We start from the raw sequence: 13,228 nt of genomic DNA, 5'->3' as shown, positions 1-13,228 counted from the left end.
TTGAGGCTGAGGTTGATGTCAAATAAAGTCTGAACATACTAACCGTGCATACACTGTTGGTATGTTGATAGCTAGTTTATGAATTGTTAACCACAGAGTAATTTTCCCAGATGATTAGAATAAATTATATTTTTTATGTGGTTAGGTAAAACTGCCCAGAGAAATTCAATTCAATGTTTTTTTATGAAAATAAAGACTAGAGAAATGTGAATCTGAAAAGACAGGTGGTATTGGAAGTATACGGACTGTTTTTCTTCTTTCCTGTCCCTGGATGCATCTAGCGACTGCTCAAATTTACCTTGTGACGCCTTTGAGGCCAGTTATAGAGAACACATCCTATTTTTTGTCCTATGTAAAAAAAAAAAAAAGTTGCATATTGCAGTTATAAGTGCCTTCTTCAATGGCAAAGAAATGGTAGTTTCTGCAGTGAAGATTATCAACAGCTCCCATTTATTTGAACTGCTGCACTGACAGACCAAACATCTTCATGTGCTGTGCATAAACAGTTGTATATAATCAGACACTAAACACATAGTGCCTCATAAGAGAGGAAAAAATATGCAGTATACTGTGTAAGTGCAGGAGCGGCACACTCAGACGTAGGTCTTTGTACACACACAGAGACACACACCTACACACTTTCACAGACACACACACACACATGAGAGGAAAGATGCATCATAAAAATGGAGCAGAGCGAGGCAGATGAAAGGTCAGCGTGCTGAAAAGCAGGCAGGTCCACTCCAGGCTGCATTTACTGGAGTCCCACTGCAGCGGTAAAAATAGAGAAGTGTCTGCAGATTCACACTCATCTCACAGTTATTATGAGTTAAGACTGAAGTGCCAAGACTGTGTGTGTGTGTGTGTGTGTGTGTGTGTGTGTGTGTGTGTGTGTGTGTGTGTGTGTGTGTGTGTGTGTGTGCGTGCGTGCGTGCGTGCGTGCGTGTGTGTGTGCGCATGTGGGCGGTTGTTCACAAACTGTACATCAACCTGAGCATGTATGGAGTGTGTGGGAAAGCATTAGTATTACATGTTTTGCTGAATGGTGGATAGTAGGCAGCAGATTTGTGCAGCAGGCACATGTGCATATCGATTATATTGCTGCATGATAACACTGATGTGTACAGAGGATTAGGAGTGGAAATCGAGATGAAGGGCTTTCCGCTGCTTTATTGTCCTCTCTGAATCCAAATAAATGCTGATGGAGATCAAAGCCAAAAGAACCTTAACCAGGCTAATGCCCCAAATCACTCGCTTCCATCGCGTGTGTTGCATGTGTGTGCGTGGCTGTGGGATGGAAGTGGCTCTAAGTGGAGCAAATAACAAAATTGTCAAAATGTCAGAAAACACTGATGAACTCCAGTGTATGAATACATGGAGCTTTTATTGATTTCCACTGAGTGCAGGATTTCTAAAACTTTGAGGCATGGCATGATGTGCTAAAAGAGGCTACAGCATATTTCAATATGAGCAGGTAGTCTCTAAAGTTTTTACATGCAGTGAGCATAGCTAAGATGCTAATAGCAGAGATTGTTTTCGCCTGTTTTAAGGAAGTTATCTCCTCGTTGCTCCTCCAGGTCTTTCCACTCAGTAAAAATACTGATAAATCCCTGTTTTATATTTTCCACTTATCATCCTCCCACAGTGGTCTGATGCAGCGCTGATGGGGAAATGGGCGGATGGGTGATATGTTCTCATGAAAATATGACTCTCTGCACCTTTCCATTAATCTTTAGAGGCAGTAATGAGAAGTGTCACTGCTTTTTGATGTGTTGAAATCAGCCTAGTCACGCAAACTTCAGATCTGCTTGGTCTAATGTTTTAATTTTAATATTCTTATTCCTCCGCGCCAGCAACAGCCAGGGCCAGAGGCATTATGTTTTCTATTCGCTCGTCCATCCATCCGTCTGTCTGTCCGTCCCATTCTTGTGAACGCAATATCTCAGTAACACCTTGAGGACACTTCTTCAAATTTGGCAGAAACATTCATTTGGAATTTGGACTTAAGGATGAAGTGATTTGATTTTGGTGGTCAAAGTTCAAAGGTCAAAGGTCAAGGTCACGGTGACCTCACCAAACACGGTTTTGACCTCTTGAATGTGATATCTCAAGACCACCTCGAGGGAATCTGTATAGATTTGACACAAACATTCACTTTGACTCAAAGGTCAACTGATTACAATTTGGTGCTCAAAAGTCAAAGGTCAAGGTCACTGTGACCTAACAAAACATGTTTTCCACCATAACTCATGAATGCATACACTAATTATGACATAATTTAACCCAAATGTCTAAAGGATAAAATAAAGTGATGGCATTTTATATCCAAATGATTAAGGGTCAACTTCACTGTGACATCATAATGTTATGCAAAAAAACCTCTGGCCATTATTCAATGTTGTAACTCAGGAAGGAGAGATATTTCCTGCAACCTGGCTGGTTGGCAGAGGGATACAACCGTGAGGTGTTAATTCTAGATGATAGGTTATAAAATGAGTCATGCATTTACTTCAAACTGACTTTAGGGTTAAAATCTTTAAGATTTCAGTCTCAGTTTATTTTGAACTCCTGATTTAAGTGCATTTTAACAAAGCAGGAGCTTCCCTTGAAATGTATAGACCACACATAGCAGCAAACACACCCTGATCAGCTCCTCTGTCAGAAACAGAAGAAGCTTGTGTGTGTGTGTGTGTGTGTGTGTGTGTGTGTGTGTGTGTGTGTGTGTGTGTGTGTGTGTGTGTGTGTGTGTGTGTGTGTGTGTGTGTGTGTGTGTGTGTGTGTGTGTGTTTTTACAGAACACCCAGACAAACCGTGGGTTAGGTTGTCACAATGTTTTATAAAAAAAAAATGTGAGCAACCATGATCTGATTTTCATGCTGCGCACTGCATCAGTTGTCTTCCACACAACAGCAGGGCATTACAAGAGGAGTGTGTTGCTGTGATGACCGTGGCCTTTCACACAGACCCCACTATGAGTCTTTGTCACCTGCAGCTCACTGCTTGTTGTGTTCTTCTCTTGCAATATTTAACACTGATGTTCTGACAAAAATCATCAAGAATGACCCTGTCTTGATTTGCCACAACAAATTCGTTGCATTTACAGCGGCTGTTTCACAATGAAAGCATCCCGGTGTTTGAGCAGTTGAATGCTTTTAATGTGAAATTACAGCAGTAATCATCAGCATCAACATTAGCCTAATACAGCTGTGATATGTCATTAGAGGAATAAAAAATAAACAATGAAATTTAAATCCCACAGGAATGGTGGACTGAAAGACTTTTTATTTTAAATTAATTTTATTCATAAGCCAATTTTCTAGCGAGGAGTGTTTTCCACAGAAACTGACATAAAGTACAATAATGAGATTTAAAAAATAATGTTTTAAAGTGTTTTGTTATAAGTTGGTTGTGTGGAAGTTTGACACCCTGAAGATGGTGTTTTAATTTGATTTTAATTAATTGTTGTTGTAAATCAAAGCAAGCCTGGATTAAAAGCAGTTTGTTTGAAAACCAACTTATTTTCTCCATCTCAGCTCAGTTCTCTTTTATGTGTAGTTGTAAATAGTCTCCTGTAAATATGATCCTGTACAAACCTAACTGTCTGTTCTTGACTCCAGCAGGTATGTACATGGGCCAGCCCCAAATGCAGTTCACTCCACAGGGCTTCAGCCCTGGAATGGGTGGAGCCGTCCCACCCGCCAACATGATGGGTGGGGGGGTGATGATGTCCAGCATGGCCCTGCCCAACGGGGGCTACATGGGCATGCAGCAGCAGGGCGTGATGCCAGCCAACCAAGGACAGAACATGTACAACATGCAGCAGGGACAGCAGCAAGGACAGTGGAATATGGGCCAGGTAACACACAAGTATACATACAGCATGTGTCTGAAACACACTCAGTGAAATGGTGATCAATCCATTTTATGGTGATGATTAACTCATATAAACATTTAGCTCATTTTGGTTCCACTCCAGTTTCTCTGCTCATTAATCTTTTAGGAAGCAAACTTAAATGTTTACTGTGTTTCTAATAACCTGAATAATAAGGTCGTAACTACAGCAATTTTTTCCACTATGAACTCTTTTTCATAGTGGTTCACTCTTTTTCCTGTGAAACAGTTCCATTATCCAGGTCCTAAAAGTTAATATACAGTGTTCTGCTCTCTACTTCTGTGCAAAGCCCAATGCAGTAATGTCTTCCCTAAAAGCCCAGGAGGAGCAGCTTTAAACAACTATTCAGTCTTTTTTAGAATCAGGGTTATTGTATAATACTATAATGTGTTTTTTTTATTCTTAAATTCTGTCCAGTTTCTTTTGTCCATCATGCCATTAAATAATAAGAAGGTATATAATGAAATATAAAATGTAAATAACTGCCGTGTTGGAGAGGCACAATATCTATGACAACTCTTCTGAAACTGCTCAGTTGAGGGGTTTGAAAATTATATTTAATGTCCTTTGATGCAGTTGATTGTTCTGTGTTCTACTTGTACTACTTGACCTTAGTTCTGCGACACCGTAGAGCATCATATCCTGATTAAGAAGTTGTGTGACTGGGTGGGCTCGTTAGGCATAACATTAAACTGGTTTATATCTTATCTCACTGACTGAAGTTTCACTGTCTCTGTTGAGGTTTTGTGTCTGATTCCTCCCCAATGACTTGTGGTGTCTTGCAGGGCTCGGTTCTGGGGCCCATTATTCTTTTTACTGTATATTTGATGCCCTTAGGATGGATTATAAACAGATGTAATATTGCATATCATTTATTTGCAGATGCTATCTAACTCTACTTCTCATTCAAACCTAGTAAGGCTTGCAGGTTAACTGAGCTCCTACACTGTAGACACTATTAGAATAGGATGGCTAAATATTTTTTACAGCTTAATGCTGATAACATGGATTGTTGCTCCAGAAACGGTTGCCCTCATGATCAAGCAAAGTATTGGACTTCTTCTCTCTGCCGCCCACCCCAACTGGCGGAATGTAGGGGTTATATTTGTTCAGTCCTTGTTGTTTGACACCGACATTAAGCAGCTGTCCAGATTGTTTTTTCCACATAAGAAATGCAGAATTAGAGATGCTTACACATGTCTTAATTTGTACCCATGTTGATTATTCTAATGCACTTTTATCCTCTCTTAGTATGTCCACCCTTGATCATCTGCAGCCAATTCAGACTGCTGCTGCAAGACTACTCACTAGGTCAAATAGACGGTCTCCTATTACCCTTATACTCACATCCTTTTACTGGCTCCATGTTACATAAAGGATCCAGTTTAAAATTCTCATTCTTACACACAGAGCACTGCATGGTCAAACTCCTGCTTATGTGGCTGATTTACTTCACCCTCACTCACCTTCTCGCTCTCTTAGGTCTAATAATCTAAATTTGCTGTCTGTCCCACACACTTGCTTAAAGAGCCGAGGTGATCGAGCTTTTGAGGCCGTAACACCTCAACTGTGGAACTGTGGAGTCTTTTAAAAGCTGAAGGCCTATAAAGACAGGCATTTGAGTAATCTGTTTATCCAGGTCTATCTTTTATTTATATGTAAGTGCTATATAAATACATTTTCCTTACTTCCTTTTGTACTTATCTATACTAAATCAGTACTTGGAGACCTGTCATCACATCTGTCTAAGAGCTTCCCCTTCATAAGGCTGTTACCTGCTGCTCAAATTTACAGACACAGCATATATCCAGCTTGGGAGGTTAATGAGAGATCATAAATTACCACTGAGACACACACACAGACACACACACACACACACACATACATATGACACCACCTTCAAACAGTCAAGGTGGGTGGTGGATGACGAAATGTGTGCGTGCACATTGTGCAGCGAGATGTAATGGAATAAATGGATGTATGAGCACTTGTCCGCACGTACTGTATGTCAAGGCCTGGCCAACACACATACATAACTACACACACACACAGCTCTCAGATGACCAGATAAGTGAGTAGCGCTGCACCATGGCACATTCATAATAGATAAGACAGAATGGAAGGAAGAGGGCGAGTGGGGGATGGCAGGGGTGTAGAGTTGGGAGGTGAACAGGGAAGCGAGGAGTGTCGAGAAGAGAGAGGGCAGGGAGCAGAGGACACTGGAAGCCTTTAAGAGCAGAAGTGAAGGTAAGAAGGGAGGGATGGAGGTATGGGAGTGGAGCTGAAGGATGAAGAGTCAGCCCCCTCCCCCCCAGCTCACCCCTCTCATCTCTGGGATGAGGTAATATGCTGCTGTCTCTTACTGCTAACACTGACTCTCCTCCTCTCTCCCTTTCTTTTCTCACTCAGATGACCCAGCAGATGTCAGGCATGGCTATGAGCGGCGGAGGGCCAACGCCAGCCACTTTCAACCAGTCAGGTGCCCCCGCAGCCGGTTGGCCCGCGGCCCCTCCAACAGCTTCTGGCCAGACCCTCAGTACCCAGCTGTGGAAGTGAAGAGGACGAGTGGGGGAAAACATGGGGCAGTCACATGGCACCAAAACAGCCAAATCTGCCTCCGACCCACTCGTCTCCTTACAGCTCTGAATAAACAACGCACAGCGGGGGCAGTTTGGCTGCCCTACACTCCCCTCCCAATCCCTACACACCTTCATCGTTAGGTCAGAAAAACCAAGATGACATCACACTGGTGAAGTGGGAAAAAAAAAAAAAAAAAAAAGAGAGACTGGCAGCTGTCGTGTCTTCATTCAATTTCCCTCTTCTTTTATGATTTCCTCTTGTTGTTCATGTCTGAGGAGACAAAAACAGCATAACAAAAAAAGAAAGCTGCTGGACCAATAACTCCAAGTCCTATTATAGTAATATTATTATATCATTACCAAAATGGATAGTTTGTGAATAGTCTTTCAATACGTACAGTAGATATGGCTATCTTGTTGTTGGTTTATGCTACCCTCTCCTCTCCCCTCTCTCTCTCTGCTGTGTAAATTGTAATCCTCCCCCCTCCCCCCCCCCCCCCCCTCTCTGTAGGGCGAGCAGAGCCTTGTAGCAGATAATCGTCTGAGCAGTACTGTATCTATGTGAATATAATGTGAAACCCTCACTTTTCAGAGCCATAGGAGAGAGGTTGATGCTTTGACTCTCAACAACTTTGGTTTGAGTTTTATCTGTCACTCTGTCAGGTGAAGTGATCTGGAGATGAGGTTCTCCCTTTACTTAACAGCTTCCTGTGAAGTTTAGCAGCGCTAAATAGCATAGGGTTTGACTGACATGGGTTTAAAGCTGCTTATACAATAGATGTTATTTTGCACTGATTCACTGAGTCATTGTCATATAATTGACCATTTTTCCCCAGAATTGTAAAAAAAAATCGGAGGATTGAGTTAAACAGTGTCTCATTACAACCACTTCAGGTTATGTTTTTCTTCCCCCCACCGCAGCCACAGACCACAGATCAGCTCTACAGTGAATATCATATACACCAGTGGTACAACCTTTGGGCTGGATCAAGACACACGTGAGGGGTTACAAGATCATTTAAAAAAAGGAAATAAGAAAAAATATAACAATTTTTATCACATTTATTTCTGAATCTTTGCTATTTTACTGTCAAATACTGGAGAGTCTCACCTGCTAAGACTCTTAACTATTCAGGTTCAACAATCCTTAGAGAAGCAAACATCTGTGTTTGAGCTTCTCAACTTGTAGACATGTTCACCCTGTGACACGGGGTTGCAAGTAGGGCCAAAATGAAATCTTGTTTTATTTCACCACATGATCATATTCATTTTTTTCTCCCACAAATGCAAATGACTAAAACATTGAAACGACTATATTTGAAGGCCTACATGTGCAAAACAGCCAAGTGCAGGGCTGTCATGCTTATGGATATTCTTAACCACAAAGGTTAGCCTGCACAGGATCGTCAGTGCTACGCTCTCCAATTAAAGGAATATTTGATTAGAGGATTGTTCGTTAGAAGTTAGAAGATTGATACCACTCTCATGTTTGTTAGGTATTGAATTGGAGCAGGGAAGTGATTAGCTTATCTTAGCTTAGCATAAAGACTGGAAGCAGGGGGATCAGCACCTCTAAGGGCACTAATTAACACGCTTAATCTTGCTACAATCAAACATCTGTACACGAAGACAGTCTGGACAGAACCAGATGACCTGTTCCCCTTTGCTCGCAGTATTTTTGCAAAGCTAAGTTAATCGCATCCTCGAATTAGCTCTGTACCTAGCGCAGACGTGAGAGTGGCATTGATCTTTTCACCTCACTCTGCAAGAAAACTAGTGAGTGTATATCCCAAAATGTCATGAGCACACACGTTCAGGTAAGTAATCAGTCTCAGTACAGACTTAGCGGAAAATAAAAGCCCACTCACTAATTTATCTGCTGTTTCTTGACATTAACATCACTTAGCATCTCCAGCTTGGCTACATAGTATTAGCTATTGGCCTACATGGCAAGGACACTGTTCACTCTCATGATTCCAAAAGCGATGACCAGAGTGTAGAGTCCTTTTTCAGTCTAACCCTGATGTAAGTGTAACCACAAGATCAAGTACAGCATGACAAGCACTAACTAGTCATCCAACAGTCCTGAAAATGGCAGTATTAATGTCACAGCTTCAGGGATTGGTGTAACTCAAGACAGCTAGAGCATCCAGCTACATTTAGACTGAAAATACCATTTTAGGGATGTTGTAATAACACGTTTTTAACAATATAGACATTTTAGACATACTCTACAAACAAGGGTCGAAAGACAAGAAAGGTTGGGAACCACTGATTTATATGTATATCCACTGCAGTTAATGTGACAACAGTGTCTGGCCAGTTACCTAGAATTGGTACTTTAATCAGGAGAATATATCCAACACAGTTTCTCAAACTGCTTAAAAATAACCCAAAATCCAAATGTCAAGGATTCCCTTTAAGTGTCAGTAATTGCTGAGTGGCCCATGGGTCCCCTGGATGTCTTTGGTTGCCTCCATGTGATGTTTTGAAGTGTTTAAATACCAAACAAGCTGGGTTCAGTGGAAACCGGGCTCTGACCCAGTTAAGACAGTTACTTGTTGAAATGAGCTGCCCCCCCTGCGCTCCCCGAGGCAAATTAAAGCACTGCTGGCATCACAGCAGTTTGTCTTTTCTGCACTTTAAAAAGCAGAGCAGGTACTATACTGTACACTCTCACTGTGTTGTGGTGTCGCCTCTCAGATCATTGTCGGGGAACAGCAGAGATAAGTGAACTGTGACTTCACTTCCAGCTGCAGGGTGGGAAATCCATTTGACTTTTTCATTCTTTTCAAAACTGGACCAGTTTGACACCCAAAATGTTTCTCCTTCCATATATGAAGCTATAACCGTATGTTCTGCCATCCACCATCTTTATTGTGGTGTTTTGTTGTGTGCAGTACAAGAGAAGCACAGTTAGTCATAAGCAAATAAACCTGGAAGACCAATCAGAGGGCTAGACTGGCAGGATGAGGACAATGAGGAGGACCAGGATTTGACAGTGCTGGAGAAAAGGGGGACCTGTATGAAAACCCTGGATGGGTCCAATCGCCACTGTCCAGTCCTTGTTTATTGGGAGTAAGACCAGAGGAGGAACAGGAGAAACGAACAAAACAAAACACACATATGCACACAGAGCTATGATCACACTGCCGAGCGCCGATGCAGAGATTCATGTCCGTGTACACAGGGTCCCTCTGCCATGCAATAACTGTAGCACTCTGTTACACATGTGGTTGGTGTGAACGATACATTAACATATTCAATAAATCTAATGTCCTCCAGGTTTATTTCCAATGTGTTTACATTTTCTGGTGCCTAATACAGAGAAAAAAAAAGTGGTTTCCGTGCATTAAAATAATAAATAAAAAATTTTTTTTTCTGTGTTCATCTTTATCCAATGACTCTTAACTGTAAAAGTACTGTTTTATCTTTTGGGAATTTTGTTTGCTCCTTTTTTCTGTTCCAAGTTTTACAGGAAGGTCATTTGGAATAAAGGCTGTTGAATCCTGGATTTAATCCTGTATTTATTTCCTGTGTGTAACACCAAAACACCAACACATGTTCAGTCTCCTCTAAACTTCAGCGTTAACGCAATGCTGCTGTTAAAACACACTGGAGAAAATGGTTCTTTACACATTTGAGCTGTGAATCCATCTGATGTGTTGTTTATATCCCATCCACTCAATTCAGTCCTTGTTATTCCTCCTCTGGCAGGTGCGTTTTCTTGTTAGGCAGGTTTTCTTTGTTGTCGGCCCACAGACGCTACATTATTGATGGCAGTTTGTCAGGAGAGATGTTGCGTGTTGCTTCACATGTGCCATATCTGAGCCTGATCACATACTTCACATACATTCAGGATGAGAAGGACGGCAAAGATTGCTCCAGTTCATTATATATGATCAGTACAGGGTGATTTAAAGCAGAATTACACAGCATTTAGGCATCAATAAATCATTACCACATTAACTTTGAGACATTAATATAATTAATGTCAACAGAGAAGTCCAGAGCTGGGAAATTATGCTGTTTCTGTCTGTGTCTGACTGGCGGTTTACAGGTACACAACATCTTGAAGACATGAAGAAGGTGCTGTTCCTCCAGAACAAATGGAGCTAAAACTTTTGGCAGGTGATAAAAGGATTGAAAAGCCAATGAAAAAAAATTCCCTTTCAACATTTTAATCTGCTCGCTGAGAGAGGTGTGGAGGGTTACAAGAAAGTCTGGTTTGAAACAGATAGTTAATACTTTTGGAAATACATTTACTTTCCTTCTTCTGAGGGTGAGATGAGAAAAACTGATAATGTTGTGTTTATCAGATACAGAGCTGGAATCAGGACATGGTTAGTTTAGAGTAGAGGCTGGAAGCAGGGGAGAACAGCTAGCTTAGCTCTGAAGCTAATTAACACACTGTACCTTGTATGTTAAAAATGCAATGTGATTTTACTGGGAAGTTACATGTTGTTCATGTACTGTGTTGCATTTCTGGTACATGATGTTTTTCCCAAATAAATAATTACACCACATAACTTCCCTTAAAGGAGTTATTTGTAAGTTTTGCTAATGTTACATAGCTAACATTAGCATTAACAGCTGTTTAATTACCGGTCTAGAAAAATGCTGTGAGTTAAGCATCAAACTTAATTCCTTTACTCACCAAGAACTGTCTCCAGAGATTGGAAAGCAACACTATTGTTAACTCTTGTTTTATCATGTCTTTTTTTCTACTGAGGTTAGCATGCTAACCAGCTAGCCCTAGCCTGTATCAACCTGACGACGTAGCGCTGCTCAGAGGGGTTATTATAACCTCTTGTATTATTAAGACAACAACGGCCAAATCTTTTGTCAAGCAACAATCACCACCACCTGCTCCAGACAAGAAACCACGTTCAGTGGCAGAGAAAATTTACAAATAGTCCCTTTAAAACCATAAATTGTTATTTTTACATCTGTATTCATATAGGTTAATTTAATGAGATATCAGTTTAAGCGGAGCTTTACAGCAGTCCTGACTAGCTTCCTGTCTTTTAGCTAAGCTAGCTAACCACTTCCTGATTCCAGATCTCCATCTAACACATGAAATTAACACCAATCTTTTCATGTCACTTTCAGAAAGCAAATAAGCATATTTCCCAAAATGTTAAAAGTTCCTTTTACTTTCACAAACACCGGAATCACAATACCACTGTCATAAAACATATGCTGGACCACAAGCCGTGTTTATGGTAATTATATCACAGCAACACAGTTAATTTGACAATGAAGCATTAATGATTAAAAATGACATTAATAATTCCAAATGATGTTTTTTTTTGTTTTTTCTTTTTAAATTTCTAGTTCAATTTCACTTTTTTACATCAGCAAGCTGTGGATGGAAAAAATGAAAAGTCCAAGTCATCTCAAGTTTGTAAAACAAACATATCCGGTGCCATCCGGTTCTCACAAAGCACGTTTGACAGACAGTCACGAGTCTTGAATCATGCAGCTCCTCTGAGTCTGTGTGTGTGTCGTGAACAGATTGTATGAACCCGATAAGGAGAGAAGGCAGGATGCTGTCTTTAAACCCAGCCAAGAGATAATGGGCAGCCACAACCAGCTTCTGCTTTCGGATTCCCCGCTCAGCTCGTCCTCTCACACCTCAATGACCACAGTGTCCTTTCGATGTTTGGGCTCATTTGCAAGGTGCGGTTTCTCTGTGCGAGTGTGCCAAACCAGCACCTGAAAAAAGAGAGGAAGAAGAGGAGTGAGAAAATCTGCTGATGGTGCAAAAGTGAGTCACTAAGAGAGAATGAACAGGCGGGTATGCTCGGATAAAAACAGCAAAGATTCAAGTGGATGGCAGAGCCCTACTGATACAGTGTAGGACCTAAGACTTCGGGTCATATCTTATTTGGATTAAAACTGCTGATACCTGATATATTGCAGCCAAAAATTTTTCACTGTAGAAAAATGTCTTTAGGAAATCATGATAAGCTGAGACTGACACTGGTTAAAAGATAATCCTGGTTTATTACAACTTGGGTCAAGTTAATGGTGTCCTGTGCAGGTTTTTGAATAGTGCTATGTGGCAATGTTTTTAGATGTGTCTCCCCATCTTGTTTGTGCTGGTTACATTTCAGGAAATCTAGCCAGAGGCACACGGTCAGGAGAGGTAAACCAGGCAAATGTTTGGGGCCCCCGAGGGGAAAACTGGCCCCTTTTACAATGATAACTATAAACCAACTTAGACCTCCTATCAAGGCACTACACAATGCACTGCTGTTGCCCTATAACACCCAAGTGGGACCCCTGATGATGTCTAGCTAGCATCTACCCGTGAGGCATTTGAGGAACATCTGTAAAATGTAGCTTCTACGAATGGTCTGCATGTGTGTGGTGGGTAGGGGTGGGGTTTCTTGAATGGGCTTCAGTGAGCTTCTTTAACTGCTTTATAAAGAAGAAAGTTCATTAGCTAGACCAACACAGACATGAAATTGAAAGAGTGAATATAAGCGTAACTCCACAGTTTACCTTCACTGGTGTACTACTGTAAAACTACTGTACATGCTGTAGTTGAGCACAAACATTGTACCTGTAAAATGACGAGTTATAACTGAGACTCATCTATAAACTTGCCTCATTGGAAAACTGTTTACCGACAGCAACCCAGTGACCTGATCCGAATAGATCAGACCCAGCCCAGAAAACCAGGCCGATGTGAACCAAATAGAGAAAACACCACCGCCACCACCAGCAGCAGTATGAAGCTCCACCAGTT

General features: G+C 41.2%; 2 protein-coding genes across 9 annotated transcripts in view; one reads left to right on the top strand and one right to left on the bottom strand.

Annotated features, from left to right (window-relative positions):
• Positions 1 to 9,985, top strand: part of smap1 (small ArfGAP 1) — a 113,627-nt gene extending 103,642 nt beyond the window's left edge. For 7 of the 8 annotated variants that reach the window (XM_056395343.1, XM_056395342.1, XM_056395341.1 and 4 more), the window contains 2 exons: positions 3,618 to 3,856; positions 6,302 to 9,985. In XM_056395343.1, coding sequence (XP_056251318.1) covers positions 3,618 to 3,856; positions 6,302 to 6,448 — 386 coding nt within the window. In that variant the 3' untranslated portion in view covers positions 6,449 to 9,985. The remainder of the gene's footprint in view (positions 1 to 3,617; positions 3,857 to 6,301) is intronic. The other variant, XM_056395338.1, reaches the window with a different exon arrangement.
• b3gat2 (beta-1,3-glucuronyltransferase 2 (glucuronosyltransferase S)) overlaps positions 9,981 to 13,228 on the bottom strand; it is a 60,272-nt gene continuing 57,024 nt past the window's right edge. The window contains exon 4 of the mRNA XM_056395344.1: positions 9,981 to 12,189. Within this exon, the coding sequence (XP_056251319.1) occupies positions 12,103 to 12,189 (87 nt within the window). The 3' untranslated portion in view covers positions 9,981 to 12,102. The remainder of the gene's footprint in view (positions 12,190 to 13,228) is intronic.

Source organism: Seriola aureovittata, chromosome 14 (genome assembly GCF_021018895.1).
Source record: "Seriola aureovittata isolate HTS-2021-v1 ecotype China chromosome 14, ASM2101889v1, whole genome shotgun sequence".
NCBI lineage: Eukaryota > Metazoa > Chordata > Actinopteri > Carangiformes > Carangidae > Seriola > Seriola aureovittata.
The sequence above is the reverse complement of the archived record's forward strand: the minus strand, read 5'-3'. Positions and strand labels throughout refer to the sequence as shown.